Source organism: Diceros bicornis, chromosome 40 (assembly GCF_020826845.1).
Source record: "Diceros bicornis minor isolate mBicDic1 chromosome 40, mDicBic1.mat.cur, whole genome shotgun sequence".
Classification (NCBI taxonomy): domain Eukaryota; kingdom Metazoa; phylum Chordata; class Mammalia; order Perissodactyla; family Rhinocerotidae; genus Diceros; species Diceros bicornis.
In genome coordinates this window covers 17,095,697-17,116,329 of record NC_080779.1, presented here as the reverse complement: position 1 = coordinate 17,116,329, position 20,633 = coordinate 17,095,697, and the positions used below count along the sequence as shown (strand labels likewise).

At 54.4% G+C, this 20,633-nt stretch overlaps 1 protein-coding gene and 1 long non-coding RNA gene across 2 annotated transcripts in view; one reads left to right on the top strand and one right to left on the bottom strand.

Moving 5' to 3' along the window:
* LOC131399932 (uncharacterized) overlaps nucleotides 1-20,633 on the top strand; it is a 70,303-nt gene that overhangs the window by 11,723 nt on the left and 37,947 nt on the right. The window lies entirely within an intron of this gene.
* On the bottom strand, nucleotides 1,117-18,876 carry LOC131399931 (myelin and lymphocyte protein-like). The gene is made up of 4 exons (XM_058534577.1): nucleotides 18,786-18,876; nucleotides 6,883-7,050; nucleotides 5,582-5,707; nucleotides 1,117-1,331 (listed from the first exon to the last, which is right to left on the bottom strand). The coding sequence occupies exons 1-4, from the start codon at nucleotides 18,858-18,860 to the stop codon at nucleotides 1,278-1,280; spliced, it is 423 nt and encodes a 140-aa protein (XP_058390560.1). The 5' UTR covers nucleotides 18,861-18,876; the 3' UTR covers nucleotides 1,117-1,277.

Genomic DNA, 20,633 nt, shown 5'->3' with positions numbered 1-20,633 from the left:
TCTCTCCTATGGAGTGGTCCAAATAAAATTTAAGAATAGTTTATAATCCACATAACTAATTGGAACAGAAGACAGAGCCCGCTTCCCAGAACATTTCTGATCAGCTTCACAGAGTGAGAAGAAACTTCTGCACCTTGTTTTCTTATGGCTTAAGTACTTCCTAATTGAGCACAGACCCCTTTGTCTTGCAGGAAAAAGAAGAGACCCCCATGCTGGCAATTGGCAAGTTTCCAGAGAGGGTGAAGCCATCTGACGCCCCTGGTAGCGGGCAGGGTGGGAGACCAAGCGCCGGGCTCCCTGAGTGCAGTAGCCAAGCACACACAGCTGTCATCTGAAATGCCATTTGATGCCACTTCTAGAGATTCCAAATAAGCCAAAGGATTCCTCAGAAAGGAAGCTGGATTGATGGTGTTCCTGATACTGGGGAATTAAAAACAAAACCAAAAAAAAAAACCCACAAACGTATTGAACATAAACACATTTTATAGGGGCCGGCCCTGTGGCGGAGTGGTTAAGTGTGTGCACTCCACTGTTGGCAGCCCAGGTTTGGATCCTGGGCACGCACTGACGCACCTCTTGTCAGGCCATGCTGTGGCGGCATCCCATGTAAAATGGAGGAAGATCAGCACGGATGTTAGCTCAGGGCCAGTCTTCCTCAGCAAAAAGAGGAGGATTGGCATGGATATTAGCTCGAGGCTGATCTTCCTCACACACACACACACACAAAAGGCAATTTATAAAGTATTTCAAAGGTTTATCATCTTCCACTGTGGACATCTACAAATATTTGTTGGGTGAGTTTTACTTCTTATGACAGGAGAATATCCGTGAAGACTTAAAACACGCCACCAGATGGGTGCTCAAAAGAGCCTGTGGAAAATTCCAGTAGAGAGTTCTCAAGATCCAGTCCAGGGGTCAGCAGGGGATCTCTGTTTCATCGTCTCTCAGATCACAGTCCCCACTGCACACCCCACCACCCCCTTTCACAAACAGGAAATGACCCTGAAAGAAGGCTCAGTAGTTGGGGGTTAAATGCAGCAAGCCCCCAACCTTGACGTGAAGGGATATGGGAGAGTCAACATTAACACCCACAAGATGCAGAGAGTACATTAACACCCACAAGATGCAGAGAGTTTCTCTTCTTGTGGTTTCCTTTTTCCACCATTGCGAGCATTTCTGCATTCTAAAAAGTTATGCTGGAAGGCGGCTGATCAGTTAACACCATCTGTTTTCAGCTAAAGGTCTTCAGCTTTAAAGTTCTGAAACCTTTCATCTGGTTAAAGAGACACCACATGGACCATGTACAGCAGAGCAGCTATGCATGAAAATACCTAAAACCAAGATAAATGACCATTAATGGGCATGCATGGGGAGACGGCAAGGCATGGGCTGTCCATACTAGGCTGGCTGCTTAGATGGTGGGCTTGAGGATGACAGACCTGAAGTGTGTGGACCACCATTTCCCAACACTCAGGCAGACATCCTCTCTTGCTGAGCACAGATATGGCCCCAGAATGCTGGTGGGACAGAGCTCCAGGTGACCTAACGATCCACTGGATGTGGCGTGCAAGGTCCACTATCTGCCACCTCACATCATCATGTTGGTGTCACCCAACTGGAAACAGGGGCCCTCAGAGGCCCCTCAAACAATACTCACAGGAGAGTATCAACTGCTCTCCATGGGAAAACTGCTTCCTCCACACCAGAAAGACCAGAGTCCACCAGCTGTGATCCCAGCGGCCTCAGTGAGGAGAATATGAACACATGGGTTTGCTGGCTCTGGTTAAGGTCTTGAGGCTGCCTGGACATCCTCAGACCCCTCTCAGAGTTTTGTTCTAAGATTCTTAATTTCACAGGCATGGGCAAGGGAGCCAGGCTCACAGGACTGAGGAACAGGGACAGGGAGGAGGATTTTGAGCTTTTGCAGAAAGGAGCGGGCTGACTGAGAAAGCTACTGGGAAGAGCCAGTCAGCCATTTTTGGGGCTGGGAACAAATGCCCTGGAAATGTGGCAAATGGTCACTTTGTGCCTGTCAAGCCCGTGACGTGCTGTGTCACGTGGGCACCATCTATTCCTAAAGGCTTATCCGCCCCCAAGTCCAATATCTGCACCTGGTTCTGTGACCTTGGGCGTAGGGTCAAGAGTCTCCAGCCCAGGCACAGAATTTAGGGGCTACCATCTGTGACTCTTGAAAATGCCCGTAAACACCAGCCGTCCCCGAGCCTGCTCTCTCCCTGCCCCAAACAGGGGCGAACCTTTCAGCCTCATTGGCCAGAGGCGATGAGTAAGCCCAGTTATATAATAACAAATTTAAGAGAACTCATCCGGGATCTCTGAAGGACCCTGGCTGAAAGGAGCAGTCAGGCATGTGTGAGCAGCCCCCCGAAAAACACCTCTCCCCATCAGGTGGGAGCAGTTTACTGTCTGAGCTGTTCCAGACCCTGTGAGAATCCTTGGGAGAGGCACCTCAGTAGTCTTCACAGGAACAGGGAACAGAGACTAATTTTCCAAGTGATGGCAAGAAATGGCACCTTGGGAACATTAACAGCCAGGGACATAAAGGGACGCAGGAACCCCTCTCCCTAAACAGCTGCCCTTATTGCCCACCCCTGTTAAAATCCAGAAACCTCCAGATTTCTGCAGAAATTTGCAGCTACCCTCAGTCGGCTCCCACCAATCCCAGGGATCCCTTCGGTGCAGACACTGTGCTGCCAGCAAAGGAGGGGGAGAAGCTCAGCTTTTGAGGCAGGTCCCCATCAGGAACCACAGAGGGCAAGAGGAGGCCAGATGCTTCCAAAGGACAGGGGTGTGTGGGAGAAGGTCTTGAGACTCCTCCCACACCCTGGACTGGCCATCTCCTAGACCACGGGTAGGGCATGTGATGGTTGGGCAGGGTCTGGGGTTAAATCCTGAGTAATCATGACTCCTCCTCCCCTGTGCACTGACACAATTGATATTCTGAATAGAAAGGCGAGACTTCACAGTGAACCGGGCTCATATTTCTCCTTGGTGATTTCAGACCAGCGCCCCTGCCTGCTGAGAACATTGTGATTCTTGATTCTGGCACTGCTGGCTGTGCCTGGGCATGCTCATGTTTTTCCAACTCAACTAACAAACGAGGGGACGCGATCAAGGGTGGACTGGATAAAGGGACGCTGGTGTAGTCATGAATGGAATACTCCACAGCAACGAGAATAAACACTCTACATCTCCACCCAACAGTGGGGCTGAGCCTCACACACCTACGGTGGAGAGAAAGAAGCCAGACGTAAAGGAATACACACTGTGTAATTACATTTACATGAGGTTCACAAGCAGGCAAAACCGAACGAGGCAGCTGGAAATCAGGACCGTGGTCATCCTTGGTGTGGGTGCACATTGATGGGGGCAGGACAAGAAGGGGATGTGGGAGCTGCGTATGATGTTCTATTTCTTAATCTGGATGCTTGTTACACAGAGGGGTTCACTTTATGGAAATTCATCAAGCTGTGCACTTGCATCCTGCTCACTTCTCTGGACATGTGTTGCAGTTCGATAAAAGTAAAAGTTCGATAAAAAGTAAAAATAAAAAGTAAAAAACCCATGGTAGAACCCAGGGGTTCTCAGTGAGAGATCTGTCCAGTGGGCAGGGGCATTAATTCACCTCATCTGGATTGTTCCATCAAATGCTGACCCACTAGCCACATTCCATCTACATTTCATTACTGTTGTCTGAAATAATTTTATGGAAGTTGTTGTCAAATGCCTTGCTGATGTCTGTTTGGAGAGACGGCTTCTGGGGTTGGGATAGGGGAAGGCATAAGTCTCTCTAGGTGAGGGGGACATGAAACAGAGTCATTTGAAGGATGATGGAGGAGGCAGACTACCAGCTACCCAAGGGAAGAGAGAGCAACCTAGGGGCTGCCTGGCTGTGCTACTGCTTAGAAACCAGCCATCATGGGAGATGAGCCAATACGGGTGACATTCCCACCTTGCGGGACATTTGAGGTTGTGCAGGGACCATGAGGTGGCCGTGTTGATGGACCTGGGGAGTAGGCTGGGAGCATAAAATCAGCGTGTCACTTCCCCGGAGCAGGAGACAGGCCCACAGGGACCAGCAGACAAGGCTTTGGGGAAAATTCCCCCAGAGCCCAACAGTGCCCACCCTGTGGGTTTTCTCTCTGCCTCTGCTCTGTCCTCTCCAAAATGGGGGGATGGCACAGCTTTGGGACTTGAAGCTGACGTCTTGTGATCTGTCATTACGTTTGACCTCTGGATTTCCACAATTCCTAGCTTGACCTCTAGAAATCTGAGAAGCGCTATTTCTGAAACTTTTTCTTATTTCTTAAACAACACCCTTGGCTAGAAATACATTTGACATGGTGAGTTAGCACACTGGTGCAAGCCCACCCATGCACAGCTCTGAAAAAAAGTTTTATGAAACAATACATTCCTTTATCCTGTCATTCTGACCCATTCCATTAAAAAGAAAATCCAGGTCATGACATTACACGACCTCAGCCACCAGTGGGTCTGACCTCGCAGTTGAAGCATGTTCCTTTTAGAGTCCGGAGACCTGCACCCAATGTGCCCCCCAGTGACACACACTTGGCACCCCCATTTGTTCTGCTGATGGGGTGAATGAGGTTCAAGCCCCTGTTCCACCCGGTGCTCCCTGTGAGGCCTCAGGAGGAAGCTGTTTAATATCTCTGCAGTCCTCGAGGGAAACGGACAGGAATTACCATCTCATTTCACAGATGAGCAGCCTAGGCCCAGAGAGCACAAGGGACCTGCACAGGGAATTGGTGAAGACGTGACCTCCAGCCCCTCCTCCTACCATAGGTTTTCAGAGCTGTGGGGCAGGAGACACCGTCATGAAGAGCTGAGGGCCTGATCACAGCAGCAAACACCCACAGCTGGGGGTCTGGACTCGCTGGGCCCAGAAGGGCCTCCCCACAGCCCCAGCCCCAGAGCCAGGACCTGGTGAGACACTGGCCACTCGATTTTCCATACCAGGCCTCAGTGCTCCCTGCCTGTCTGTGTGCTTCCACAGAAGAACACTCAGGGAGAGCCAGGAGACCCAAGTGGCCAGACTCACTCCTCCAAACTGGTGCTGAGTGTGGGTGACAGAGCACCTGGCCTGGACACCAGGCCCACCAATTCCTGGTGATCTGGAGCAGGTTATCCATGCTCTTGGTGCCCTGGCTCTCCATCTGTGAAATGGGGATGATAACAGCGCCTACATCCCAGGGCTGTTGTGAGGGTTCAATACAATTGTTCATGGAGAGCTCAGGCAGTGCCGGGCACTCAGTGCTCATGTCTCCTCACACATCTGCCCTCCACAAAGCCCACCCAGGCACGGACCCCCGGGCCAGCCCAGGCCCAGGCAGCGCAGCACTGATCGGATATCAAAGGGAGTCTTGGGCACTTCCCTTCCCTTCTCTGGGGCTTTGTTTCTTCAGAAATGAGGGGGAGCTTTATTTTATTCAAAAGTTACTCAACTAAAAAAAAAGACTGGAGGGCTCAGGCAGCCTTCTGCTCAGACCCCTTGTCAGCGGGCGGTGGCAGCTATGAACAAGCGCAAGTTGACTGGTGGACTCACCACAGCAGAGATGTTTTCAAGGTAACGTTCATATGTGAAGCCATCTTGCATGTAGGTGGTGGCCAGAATTTCTAGGACTGAGGACAGAGAGTAAAGCAGGACGGCGAGACAGTGGTAGGCTGCTTCCTGCAAGGCCAGTAAGGGTTGTCAGAGAGATCAGGAGCCCAGACATGTAGACTTGGGGCAGCTGAGGTCCCAGCAGGGCCTGTCCACCCCATCCATCCCTGCCTGGCATGGCTCAGGTCCCTTGGTCATCTTCTGCTACTTCCTTTGACTCCCCCACCCCATCCACCCATCACCACATCCCCACCCCCCTCCTCACAGGGGTCCTTTGTCCAGCTGAGTTTTGTCTCACTGGTTTGGGGGCAGAGTAAGGACTTCAGTGGAGAAGGGACGCTGCTTTCCCTTGAGGGGGGATCAAGTGAGGGGGCAGCTTGTGATTGAATAGGTAGAAACTGGTTCTGGGCCTGAGGAGTGTCATCTATGGTCACAGTCCTGGTTCAGATGTGGCCTCGGTGACCAGTGCAGGTGAGAGAGGCCCAGGCCATTTCCGTGTTGTTTTGTTGTTGTTCATTTTTTCCAGGGGGTGAGGCAGGGGGATCCAGGTATGTTTACAAGCAAAAAGTACTAGAATGGGGTTTTGAGTAGCTGTAATTTGGAGGTGATTTCACAGGTCTAAGTAGGAGACCTGTTGAGAGTGAGAGGCCTGGCCAAATGGCCCCCACCCCTTCCAGGGGACATAAGGGGCAGAGGTCCATGTGTAAGTTTCACCCTCTTCATGGGCCTCAAGAGAGAATTTATATGGAAAAGAGACCACAGGCCATCTCTCTCCCCCATCAAGCCCCTCTCTGGTGACCCGGCTTTAGAAGGCTGTGACTGGGAGCTGGGCAGTAAGCAGGGCCTCACACGGGCAGCCAAGGCCAGTCCCCACGACCCTGCTCCCCTGAGATGGAACCCAGCCCTCCTGGACGATAGGAGGTGCCAACAGGCCGTGGCAGGTGCAGGCGGGAAGGAGGGCAGGGTGGGCTGCTGGTTATCCATGAAAAGGCCATCCTGCAGGAGGAGGCAGAGCAGCCCCAACAGGATCAGACAGCGACAGCCACCCTCTGCCCTCACCTCCTCCTGACCTTGCTGCAGGAGCCCTGGGCTGCTGTGCACTCGGAGCTGAAGGCCTGGCCAGCCCAGCCTTGGAACACGGGTGGGAGACATCTACAGCCTCACCCAGCGCTGGAAAAGCCAGCCTCCCAGGAGAGAGAGTCCAATACTACCCATTCCCTCAAACATCCAGGAATGCGACTCACCAGCGAGACCCAGGAAGCCTCACCACCGTGGGCGCCAGTTAGGTAGAGGAGGAGCAGGGCAGTGGTGCCTATGAAGCAGAACACAGACACGAACACCACCCAGCCCTGGACGAGAGGATGGGGCAACTGGGATGAGGTGACCATCATCCACACCAGGCCCCCAAAGACCTGCAGAGGGAAGGAGGGCAGGGGTGAGCATCGGACCGGGAGATCCCACGCCCAGGAAGGGCCAGACCCAGAGGTCACGCTGGGGCACGAGGGGCAGAAAACAGGAAGGAGGCAGAGAACAGCGGTGGGCATTTTCCTCACCAAAAATGACTCTTTCATCCCCCAAGGCTCTAGTCTGGATCTCCAGTCTCAGTCTTTCCCAATCCTCTGCTTGCTTGCCTTTATTCACTTTTTAAATACATTTTAATTTTTTTATTTAATGAGCACTTAGATCACATTTATATGCCAGGCACTGACCTAAGCACTTTACAAATATTAACTCATTTAATCCTCACACAACCCTATGAGCAAGGTACTGACCCATTTGTCAGATGGGGAACTTCAGGCATGTGAAAGTTACGTAATTCATCTTCCCAAGAAAGGACTTATGCCATCCAGTGTTATCATTAGGAGGGCTAATTCTGTGATTATATGCTTCCTAGTATTTTTGATGTAAAAATATCCTTTCTTTTATGAAATGGTAGTGACCAAAAGATTCTTTTGGTCTTTATTGGCAAAATAAAGTGGGCACACTACGTCACTAGCACATTTTTTAAAAATTTGATACCTTAAGTCCCCACATCAAGGAAGTGCTCTGAGTGCTGGAGCTGGGGCTGAAGGGAGGGCCCAGGTCAGTCCCGTCTCCTCGGGTGGCCGAGGATGGGCATGAGAGAAGCACTTCCCCGTCATTACCCAGAAGACACCCCAGTTGATGCTCACAGGGTCAGTGAGCCCCAATCAATGCTGAGTGTAGTTACAGATGTGGGGTCATAATACCCCTCAGTGCCACAGTCCCCCTCCCCCTGTGGACAAGCACACCCCAAGCTGGGATTCTCTGTACTTCTATCCCCTTCTCCTTGTCCCTCTTCATCCCAGTAACATCAGCTCAGCCTCATCCACTGTCCCCACCTGGATAAGGACTGTGCTGGGAGTGGGCTGGGACATGGCTGGAGATGGCTTTGCAGTCAGAGGTTCCAAGGTACTGTGACCCTTGGTATCATCCTCCTGAGCATCTGGGGGCTGAAGACGGGCTGACCCCCCCAGTCCTACATCCCCTGTGGTGTGAACTCAAGTGGTACCTTGTCCTCATCTCCTGTACCTGCTGCCCACCTGCTAGGTGAGAGGTACCACTGTCCTCACAGGTGTTCTCCGAGCCTGTGAGCTGAGAAGCATCAGGAGAGAATCACATCTGGGTAGAAAAGTCAGTGCAATGAAGAATCTGGAGTTATCAAAACCAAGTTCAGCCTCATGAATCAGATCTGGGCATCTCTGTCCAGAAGACTCCTTCTACTGATGAATCTGAGATTGCCTGAAGGAAGGCACGTGACAGAGTCAGTGGGACACTATTTACACCCTATAGCAATTCAAGCTAAATCAGTTAAATACAAATTTAAATACAAATCCTCAGACTGCCATAGACTAAGATGTGTGTGTCGATCTCACCCATAGTTGCCTTTATGATCAAACAGATTACTTGGCCTTTTCTATAACGGACACTGACAAGGGACATGAGCGTGCTGATGGCTGAGATGGACTTGGATTTAGGAGGCAGCAGAGTGTGGCATGGAGAAGAGGGAGGATTGCATGCCCATCTCTTGGTCAGAGGTAAGGGCCTGGGACACAATTCTCCTAAGTGCCCTTTGCGTGGTCAACCAGTGACCATCCAAAGAGGACCAATCTGAGTTAGGTCCCCGTTCACATGTTCTCAGGGAGCCCTGCATTCTCCTTTGCAGCATTCAGCACAAGACAGGTGTATCTGGTTAGTTACAAAATGGCACTGCCCCTGACCAGGTGAGGGAAGCGGTGAGGGTCCGTCCCCCTGCTCACGGCTGATCTGGGGTGTGGGACACAGGGAAGGCGTGTCCACCGTGTGTCAGTGTCCAAGTTAGTTACCTGGCCCTCAGGGTCTACTTGAGAGGGCTGTGCCTAAACACGCGACTGATGGACCAAATCCCAAAGGAACAGCTGGCCTTGCACGTGGAGTGGGGAGCCCTCCGTTATGGAATCCCATGTGGGACCCAGCAGACCCAACGCACTTGTATGTGGCCAATGGACATGGCATTGAGGGACACTGAATGCCACATTGGGAAAACGGTTCTCTTTGTCACTGTCTTCAGTTTTTCTGACTAAGGCAGAGAGAAGGGCTCAGGTGGAGCCAGGTGTCTGGACTCCCCTAGAACAGGAGCTCCAAGAACGGGCAGGCAAAGGTGATCTGGAGAAGGGCATGGTTTTATTTTTAAGGTAATAATACAGTTATTTTAGAAAAAAATTAACTGTAGAATACATAGGAGGTAAATGAATGCACGGGTGGTGCCTGGAAATGGTAAAATCTGAGAAGGCGTCTCTCAGACCCTGGTCTGCAGACTCAGCTCACTGCACCTCCTTCAGCTCGATTCCTCCCGTGTGGCTCGGTCAGGAACCAAAGGCAGGAAAAGTGAGGGGAAGTCAGAGCAGTCACCACACTGACTGTCGCCATGGTGTCCTGACTGTGCACTAGCGAGTGTGGCCCTAGCTCTGGGCTGAGCTTCCGGCACCCAGTGCAGAGGGAAGCTTCCAGGTCAATCCCGACTCTCCACCTGCTGTGGGCGTGTGCTCTCACAGTGTGATGAAGACTGTGTGGCAGCTCCCTAGGAATGCTTGCTCGCTCTCTCTCACACACACACACACACACACACACACACACACACTCTCTTATGCAGCTTCCCGGGGTCTATGGAAGAATCTCTGTCCACAGGAGCAAAGCCCCCCTGTGCCCCATCCCAGCCCTGCCCCCTGGTACCTCAGGACTCTGTCACCCATCTGGATGGACCACCTTGCAAAGGTCCTTTTAAAAATCATGCTGAATTTTCTTCTTTGTATGGTTTATCTATAGCACTAAGTTTCATAGTAAGATGGTGGGGAGAAATTCTCTCTCTTTTAGACAGCTTTAATGAGAGATGATTCACATACTACACAGCTCACCCATTTAAAGTGTACAATTCAATGTTTATAGGATATTCACAGTCACGTGTAAACATCACCTCTAGAGCCAATTTAGGACATTCTCATCACCTCAAAAGAAACCCTGTGCCCTTTAGCTATGGCTCCCCTCCCCTCCCATCCCTAAGGGACCACTAGTCTGCTTCCTGTCTCTATAGATCCCCCCGTTCTCAACTTTCACATGAGCTGAATCACATAATAAAAGGTGGACATGGGTGACGAGCTTCTTTCATTTAGCATAACGTCTTTCAAGGTGAGAAATTCTCCCTTACGGGGATTTTTATAAAATATCTCTACCCTCACAGCATACCCCACCGGCCATTCTGACCCACCATTTGTGGACACTGAGTGAATGTGTCTCATCTCTCTGGAGCCTCCAACAGCATTGAGCTGAGGAACCTCTGGTGCCAGGGACGTTCTCATAGGAAACATGCCACCAGGCCCCATCTGTCCCAGAAACATATTTTAAGTGACACATCATGTGAAAGGAATGTCCTCAGCACAGATGAAATAAAATTACACCCGGGGGGTTTGCACCCAGTTGATGGGCAGTGGGCCTGCCCTCTACCCCTCGCAGCCCTGCCCAACAGGTGCCCAGGGGAGAAATGCAGGGTGACCTGCACAGGGGACCATCTGGGAGAGGGGTTGAGGTGGGTGCAGAACAACCCTAAGAGAGGATGGGGGAGAAGGAAAAAAGACGAGGCAGAGAATAGAGAGAGTCTGTTCCTCGCTAGACGTCGGTGACAGTGCCCTGGACACAGACCCCGCTGCTGTGAGAATTCCAGTGCAGATGCGTGCTGGAAGGGGTAACGGCTGTGACGGCTGTGCACGTGTGCAGGCTCCACTCCTCCCAGGCACATGCCAGCTCCCACAGCACCTGCACCACACAGTGTCTGCACAGGCCAGGGGTGCACGTGAACACTTGAGAGGGGCTCTCCACCGAATGTACTGGAGGAGGCTGGAGCATGTGACTCGGCCACTTGGGCCTCGGCTCCCTCATCTGTAAATGGCAATTTGCAGCTGTCTCCCCACATCACGGGCTGGTGCAAACTGGTTGAAACTATGGATGTGAGTGTGAAGCTTCTGGCATGGTGCCCAGCGCCACCCAACAACTGGGGTGAGACACTGCCCACCCAGGAGGTGACAGCCCCGAGGAGACAGATGCAGAGGCAGCCAGTTACAATGCAGGATGATCTCCAGCCCCGAGGGGGCAAAGCAGCCTGGACTGGGGCATGGCCCCATCGGGTCTGGAGGGGAGAGGTGGCCGTAGCTGGTTGACCTGGCCAAAGGGTCAGGAAGGAGCTCTCCAGGGGAGGAGAGAGTGCACGCCGCATCCAGAGGAGCTGAAGCACAGTGAGGGCTCAGAAGGCCGGGGAGCCGAGCACGAGGTGGGGGACAAGGAGCGGCAGGAGATGGGGCCGAAGGAGGGAGAGCTGGAGGCAGCACTGGCCGCTGGGCCGGTGTGAAGGCCTCCGAGGCCCCGCTCAGGGGAAAGCCGGGACTCAGCGTGAATCGTGGACACAGCCCGTGCCTGCCGCGCTCCCCCACTCAGTGTGCAGAGAGCAGCAGAGCGCGGGCGCTGCGCCCACCCCCGGGAGAGAAGGCCTCCTGGGCAGGGAGCAGTCCACCCATCCTGGCCTCGGGACCCCACAGGACAGGTATTGTCAAGAGCAAAGGGGTAGCGAGGGGTCAAGCATTTCCCTTCGTACAGAAAACTCTAAGCGGCTCCAGTTTCCAGGTGACAGATGCTCAGAGGCGACTGTCTTGACAACCTTACGCACACACATGGCCTCAGTTTGCCTTCATCTCTGTCTACATTACAGGCCAGACTTCCCACCACCCCCACCTGTCCCTGGGTCACCGTCCTCCACACCACAGAGGGCGCAGCTGGCTAGGGTGGTCTCAGACAAAGGTCTCTAAGTCAGGTGGCCCTAGTGTCACCAGGGTTGAGCTCTCTCTCTGGGCCCCAGGTCCCCAGGCTAGGAAATGGGGGTGGGGCCTGGGCTAACGCTCTGTGGCTCTCAGGCCTCAGTCTACACCAGGATCACCTGAGACACCTGGAAAAACACCAGTGCCCAGGTCTCGGGCCCAGGGTCTGACTAGACAGGAGAGAAGCAGAGTCACAGGACAAGGGACAGACAGCCCGGCCTCTTTGCCAAAGGCCTGGGAATGTGTTTCCACAACACGAGCCTGTGGATGATGTTCTGGTAACTCCCGTCAGACAGCAGAAGAAACACCTGCTGTCTCCATGCCCTGCCCGGCTCTCCAGCAACGCTGCCCAGACGCCTCTCCAGGTCCTGCCTCGCACATGGGCAGACTCAGCGTCCAGGCAGGAGACAGACCACAAGAAGGGGCCTGCAGAACAGCAGAGGGGGACCTGCTGAGCGGGCTTCCAGGTGGAGGTGTTGGGTATGCCGGGCCTGAAGGACAGAGGACTTAGCCCCCGCATTGCCACCTGTACCAAAGGAACGTCACAAATGGAGACCAGTGAGGACTGTGGGGCTGGTTCTGGAAAGACTCCTAAGACACAAAAGCTGGGTGCTTCCTTCCTGCCAGGCCCCTCAGTCCAACCGTCCCCTGGCTTATCACCAAGCAGCTGCAGGGCAGGGTGGGGGCTGGGGGAGGTGGGGCACAATTTTGTGCAGAGGCTGCCATCTCCCTGCTCCAGTGCCCGCCCAGACGGTGATGCAGTGACACCGATGACAGATCAGTTCTGAAAGGTTTAATCCCGGGCCCTCTGGTGACTGGCTCCTTCACCTTCGGGCAGATGCAGCACTTTGCTCTGCACTCAGGATTCACAGAGCTTTCCCCCCCCCGTCCTGGCACCAGGCGGGCAGGGCGGTGCAGGAGAGGCTCAGGAAGTCCCCACTCCCAAGGCAGAAGGCAGCACAGGACCAGACAGCCCTCTCTTCCCTTTGGCCACCCCATCGGGCTGACCAGGGGTAGCTCCGAGCAGAGGGTACCCTGGGAAAGCCCTGCAGAGGGTGGTGTCTGTGCAGTATTTGGGGACCCCAGGGACAAGTCACATTTCCCCTCCACAGCCCCACCCACCCCCAAATCTCACTCTCCCCTGTCCCACGAACCCTGACTGGGAAGGTCATCTAAGGTCAGAGGTGGTGCAGGATCGCCACACAGCCCCTCCTGCAGTTGCCCTCTTATAGCACGGATTGGCCAGTGGATCTTGGGGCAGGTGTTTGACTTATTAGTAAATTAATGATAATTGTACATAATAGCTACTGAGCAGGAGTGTGTGCACCACGTTGTTTGAAGAGCTCTGTGGACATTACACTTACCCCTCACAGCAAGCCTTGAGGTGGGTGCTATTACAGCCCCATTTCATTGATGCAGAAAATGAGGCACAGAGGCCTGCTCACATTCCACAGCTGCTGAGGGCCGGCTCTGACAGGCTGCCCATGGAGCCAGGTCAGGATGTCCCTGCGTGTGGCAGGTACCCAAGGAGACCCACAGGCAGTTCACCATGAAATCCCCCCTGTGTAGGGTCGGCTTTGGAAATGGCCACGAGAATAGTAACATGGAGGGGAGAGGAGACTAGCCCCTTAGCCGTCATCCCGCTCCCAGCCGCCCTGGGTCTAGAGGAGACGAGATCACAGAGCAGGAGGCGATGGGAGGCAGGCTCCCCTCCCCAGCCCTGCACTGGCTCAACAGGCTCTGTTCCTTCAGAGGAAAAAACACCAGGGTTTGTGTTTAAGACCAAAACACAAGAAAAGATCAGAACCCTGAAGGACATGGCTCCCTCCTCAGCAGACACAGGGCTGTGGTCCTCATCCCTGGGTCCATCAACACGACCTTTGTCACCCCCACCCCGACCCCTACTAACAGGGTAGGGACGTGGGCTTCACCTTCTGTCCTTCCTCCTTTGCTCTTTTCCTGGAGTGACCCCCCCCCAAAGCCTGTACCCTGGGCCCTCTAAGGGCCTCCTTCTAAGTGGGACCCAGGAGTTTCAGGGGTCCTCCCCCTCCTCCTCCTCTCCTGCCCCCTCCCCTCACAGCCCAGCTGCCTTCTAACAGGAGGGGGGCTCTGGTGTGGAGTTTCAGGTCAGCTGAGACTGGCTGAGTGGCCCTGGGCCTTCCTCCTCCCCCTGCCTGTGCCTCTCAGCGTGTGACGGCTGCTGACAAGGCTTTCCTTTAGTTCCTACACAGTTTCTCAGGCCCGAGGGCCTCGGTGCATTGAAGTGAATCAACACAGGGTTGTTTGCCCCAGTGTGGGCAGAACAGTAGCTATTACTGAGCTGGGACTGGTGAGAGCCTGGAGTGGAGAATCAAGGCCAGTAGGTCACCCTAGGAAGTCATTATGCTGCTGGCGCCCAGCAGGAGCCGACCAGGAACCAAACCTTCCACCAGAATCTAGAAGGCAAGTCAGGGCCCCGTGATGCAGAGAATCCAGGGACCTGCTCCGTGCTCCCGGGAACAGTCTGAAACCTGTGGGGAGTTGGCCTGCACCTCCCCATGGCATTAGTGCTTCAGGGACGAGGGGGCCCCTCACCCACTGTCCCCATCCATCAGCACCGAGGAGAACCCCTGCTGGGCTAGCCCATCAGCCCTGCCCTTGGCGGCCTTTGGTCCAAAACACTATTTCCAGGGCCTGGTACTTGAGAGGCCAGGAGGGAGCCCCAGACGGGCTGTGTCACAGGCGGAAACCAGGGCTCAGCTCTGAACCCATCACGAGTCAGCCCCCAGCCCCCATCCTGTCTAGACTGGCTGGCCCATCCCACATCAAGGCAGGCCCCAGGGGGCCCAGTCCCCACCCCAGCCAATCCCTCAGAGAAGATGCCTGAGCCCAGAGCAAAGCCAAGCCCTTCCTGAGGCTGCAGAAGCGGCCTCGGCCAGCAGCCCAGTGCGCTCTCCTCTCTCTGTGGGTCTGCAGGTGCCAACAGTCAGCCTTTGTCCCTGGCCCCACCTGAGTATGAGCTCTCCCCTGCCATGGCATCTGGCGTCCTCCTGCTCTCTCCTGGAGGCACTGGGACAGAGAGGGAGCCTCGTGCCACCCCCACATTACGTCACCTGTGTCATATGGAGGAGTGACTCATGGAAAGCTTAAGAGCAATCTTTCTCAGTGGAGCCTGGTTGTGCTGACATATGCATGACCCCCGAGAGTCCCCATCAGCACACTTAGTAGCTTCCAGAGAACAGCTCAGCCACTGACTGCTTGATCAGAGCAGGCCTCTGCTTCTGGAAAAACCAGAGAAGTCACTTCTCAACTCCAAAAACAAACCCCTGAGAGACCTCTACCTGTAATTCCCTCTCCCTTTAGAGAGGGGGAAAGGAGAAAACCCAGCAGTATCCTTAGCCCCTTCTAAACAGCTGCAGAGAGGGGCCCCCAACACAAGAAGATGACACAGGGCAAGGGGTCAGTGGGCACTGCCAGGGAAGGCCAGCCTCAGCCCCCACTCTCTGGTGAGTGTATGAGGGGTCCCAGGCTGGGGCAGCACAGAGAGGGCGCCTGCCCTGAACCAAGGAGAACCTCAGGGCACCTGGCTCCCTGCCCCAGCCTCTCACTGAGAACTGTCCCCACTATCCTGTCCCCCCATAACAACATCGAGGGGGTGGGCTGGCCAACCGATGACCACTCCAAACCTCGTTGAATCAATGGGGGCTGTGCAATGCTTATTAAATGCAGACTTCTGGGCCCGCCCTGGACCTAGTGACTCAGAACCTCCAGGGTGTCTATTTGACAAGCAGGCCCAGGGCGGTGTGAGCTCCCCAGTGGCTCTGAGCTGTCCCTTCACTCCCTGGGGGGAGAAGGGAACCAGGCCTTGCCCACGGCTCCCAGGTGGGCGGGGCACCTGTTCATGATCCTTCTGCTGTGGGCAGAAGTTCATCCTGGGTGTCTGGGCGAGTGCAGAGACCTGGACGTGATCTGCTGTCACTGCAAGAAGCATCATCCTGGAGACTGAGGGGCAAGCTGCCCCCCTCTCTGAGCCTCAGTTTCCTCCCAGCTCTGGAAAGTCAGGTCTCGGACTCTACGTGTCTCATCTCCCAGGAGTCCTCACGGGGCCTTCTCAATGGAGCAGAATGTGGACCTCCCACCAGAAAGCTGCTCCATCATCCTGCCCGCCCACCCCACTGCCCAATCCTGGCTCTGGGGCCCCTGTTCCCCAGACAGGTGAACATCTAGGGGATGTCCCAGGACTTGTTTGGTCACCTCAAATAATAAAAAGTCCCCAGTCACTTTGGGTCACAGAAATAGGCCAAGGCCAGCCCAGTGGCATAGTGGTTAAGTTCACACTCTGCTTCAGCAGCCCAGGGTCTGCAGGGCGCAGACCTACACACCGCTCATGAAGCCATGCTGTGGCAGCATCCCACATACAAAATAGAGGAAGATTGGCACAGATGTTAGCTCAGGGCCAATCTTCCTCATTAAAAAAAAAAAAGGAGAAAAACTTTAGATAAAATTGTAGAAATAGATATTATATTGTACAAATCTATTAAATGCTACATGAAAATAATGTGAAAACATAAAGCAAAATTATCTCATGCCATTTATCAATATATTGGACTTGAAAAAAAAAGAAAGAAATAGGCTCATTTTAGTAACTACTATGTTCAGTTCAGTGTAAGAATGGAAACTGCAAACCAATTCCCAGTGGTTCCCCCACCCCACTCCCACGGTACCCTCACCCCAAAAAGTGCACCCTACAAGCATTGCTTCCCACCAGTTGACCCTGCTCCTTTGAGTCCCCAAGCTCCTGAGGGGCACATGCAAGGAGGGGACGCCTGCCCCTGGAGAGGTGGGTGACACTCCTAGCAGGCTCTTCCCAAAGAAATGTTCTCTCTGAGTTCCCAGTCGTTCTTTCTGTAGCTCCACTCCTTTTATCAGCTGGGGAGGAGGGAGCTGGGTTAATGATTTCATAGCCCCTTTTCAGGCATTTCCCTCCAAATTCTGACAGTGGGGGGGTATCTCCTGGTGCTTCGTGAGAGAAGTTTCCTCTTGGGGCCCTGGCCAGAGCTGAGACACAAAGCATCCTACGTTAACATCCTGTTCTGTGAATGGTGGCCAGAGTGTCATGACGCCCCTGGCTTAGAGGGAGGAGGAGGAAGAAGAAACAGAGACTGTGGTTCCAGAAAGAAATGTCCTTCTTGGATGGGGAGGAGGGAACAGGCCAGAAGCAGAGCCCTGGGTGCAGTTGTTGGGAAGGGGAGACACTGGACACTCCACCGGGGCCTGTATGGGGGTGCACCTGTGACCCCACTGCCTGCAACAGCAGCATCGCCTTTGGGGCTCTGGGGGTGCTCAGAGAGGCAGGGTCACACCCCCTGGTTGGGCTGCCTTCCACTTCCTGTGGGGACCCTGCAGCTTTCAGGGGTCAGGAGCTCTGGGGTAGGGGTGTGGGCCAGGGTAAGCTGACCATGCCCCGCCCTGAGCCACCACACTTTCCTGCTCCTGTGGGCACTGTCCTTGCCTTGGGAGGGGAGTGGACCCCACCCTGTGGGCCCTGGAAGCCAAACGAGAAACTTGGAGGCGATCTGCTCATCCATCTATAAATAGTGGGAATGGGCACAGTGGTGTCCAGGGTTTCTCCTAGATGTCACTCCTTGATTCTGGCTCTAGCCCCAGGACTTGAAGTCACTCTGGATACATGCAGGTGTGAGCTCAACTCAGCTCTCACAAATGCAGTGATATGGGGCCACCAGGCAACCTCGGTCCCTTAGCCCTTTCCCCAAACCCTCCATGGACGACAGAACCTGCTCCCTTTGCTGTCCACACCCTCCGCCTCCAATCAGGCAATAAGAAGCTGGGGTCTTGATTTTAAACAGTCAGCTTTGGACGTACTCTTTTCCAACCAACTCTTCTGCAGCAGGAGTGCAGGAAAGGAGTCTCGGTGGCTGCAAGGCTCCACACTCATGGAATACACATGGCCTGCCCCCTCCCAGGCAAGGGCCTGTGGTCCCTGGGGAGTTTAGGCTGAGGATGGTCTGAAGCCTGGCGACACAGTGAGCACTTTACTAGGAGCCCAGGGTACGAAAAGCTTTCCTGAAGCCACCAGCAGAGCTGCACAGCTCCAGTCTAGGAAGAGACTAACTACAGATACAGAGGCCTTCTGACTGCTCAGGTCACCCAAGGCAGAGGACCCCTGGAGCCAGCCCTCTCCCTCCCCTCATTCCACACACAGGGCAGAATGACTGTGGTGGAGCAAACAGAGGCCTGTTTTATTATTTCCAGATCAGAGCTGTCTCAAATATGTTCTCTCACCAGAAACTTTCAAGGCCAGAACAGAAAACTCCAGATTCAGCTCCTCCTACACCAGCCCAATCCCCAAACCTCGGTTGGTGATACTCTGGTTTCTTTTGCTGATTTTTGTAAACGAAATCCTAACCCTGGACACAGCTGGGCGCCTCTACAAGGACGTCGCTCTCCAACAAAGGCTTCCTCTGCGCGGCCCGTGTGAAGCGGGTGGGGAGCGCAGCTTGGGAACCAGCGCGCAAGGAATGGACCCTGGTCCGCTTCCAGCAGCTGACCCACGCTGCGATTTTGGTTTTTCCATCCGTCTTGGAGACTGTTTCCCCCATTGTCCTAGGTCTAGAGGGCGCCAAAGGGCTGTGGTGGGGGAGAGACTTCCTCACCCTGGCCCCGCTATCCCGATGCTCCTGGCACCCCGCAACTTGTGGATCTGGTCTGGTCAGCCATGGGGAGCCCCGTGCTAGTGCGCTGCACGAGCCATCCCGCCCCCGCCCCGGCTCTGCGCGCCAGCCACTCACAAGCTCCCAGATGAAGAGCAGCTCGGGGAAGGTGGTGAAGACGGCGAAGCCGCTGGGCAGGGGTCTGTCGTCCATGGCGGCATGCTGGCGTCGGCCTGGAGACAGGACGCGCGGCTCTGGCTCCGCGCTGACCGCTCGCTTGCTCGGCAGAGCCCAGTGGCCCCGGCGCCCCCGCCCACAGGTTAAGAGCAGAGACGCCCAGGGCCCAGGAGGGAGGAGTCCGAGCCACCGCCCGCCCCACCCGGTCCCAGTCAGCGGTGCGCGCCCCAAGGGACCCGGCGAGAGCGTCTCAGGCGCCGCCCTGAACCACCCGGAACCACCCTGAGGGCGCGCAGCCGGCTTGCCGAGCTGGGGGCGGGGGCCTGACTCCTATGTCCCACCTCCAGGTGCCATCTCCCGGGGGGCGGGGGGTGGGGAGCAGGACAAAGCCACTTTGGAGAAGCATTTCGCACGCTTTGAACTCTTCGCAGGGGGATCACCATCCCTTAAGAATGATAACCATCAATAACGAGGTTCCCAAACGTCCCCACCGTGGCACCTCTCTGGAGATCATTGCTTTAACTGTTCTTAGGTTGGGTCGTCATCTTTCCACTGGGTGCGCGACCTCCGCCTCCAGGCTCCCAGTGGGATGAGGTCCTAGTCCTGTCTGCAGCTGCAGGCTGGGCGTCTGCAGGGGAGGTGTTGAGACCAGCTCTGGCCACCACCCCTTCTCCCCACAACTTCACAGCCCACGCCGGGAACCCTGCACCCGCGATCCGCTCCACTCGGTGCTGGAGCTTCAAGTCTGTCTGTTTGAGGGTAGAAGGTTGCTCTCAGCTCTGCCGGCGCCAGAGGAGGGGTGGTGGTGGTGCTGCTGCTGCTGGGGCAGATCTGCACTGAATCCAACGGACAGGAAGGGGCCCTCCTAGAGCAGATCTGGGCCCTTCTCTCACACTGGCAGCCCTGTGCCTCTGCAGTGGGATTGAAACCAGCAAAGAGTAAGCCATTGATGATTAAGCAGCTGGTAACTATGGGGGATTGGAATTGGCCACCTCAAAATATGTCTCTGCCTGAAAGACACTTTGGCCCCCACCTCCACTAACTGACCAAAGGAGTTTGGGATGGGAGGCCTGCCCCCAGAACAGGCCATTACCATAGACATCTCCCAGTATCTACGAGGGTCCCTGCTAAGCCCATTCTTAGTTCTGGTTACCCTTTATAAGTGATATTCACATTTGTAAAGGAAATCTCCATTTGTAAAGGTATCTTCTTCCCAGTACCAGGAAGAAGGGGAGCTTGGCCTTACCTAGAAACTTATCGGAAGAGAAGATGAGGACTTAAACCTGCATGATAAACTTGCCCATTGTTAACTGTGTTGTTTAGGCAACATGCTATCTGACTCCCACTAGGTCCCTATAGGTAACATCCTGGAGCCGGGGTCACCATGGTAACGGGTGTTTGAGCTATTTTTTTCAGGAAGTGAACCCCTTGTCCACTTCAGGCAAGATTGAGACCGCTGTTAGCAGACAAAGGGCATGATCTGCTGGCCAAGAGACAAAAGCCCATCATCAAGAGGCAAGATGGTGGACAAGAAAGGGCAGTTTATCGCAGCTTGCTAGCAGGGGGGAAGATGGCCAACTAACGTCTCAAAGAACATCATAAGGGGGCACAAAGTCTTAGAGCAGTTATATAGGCTGATCGGTTCTAAGGGAGGGGTTAGGAATGTTGACCTTCCGGTGTTAAAGACTGGGAGTTTCCACACCAGATCTTTCAGTTTGCGTTGATGATGGCTATCAGCATAGACTCTCTGTTTGGGGGTCATCACATTCCTAAGGAACTCAAAAGAGCAAAGTTATCGTCTTATCGCAG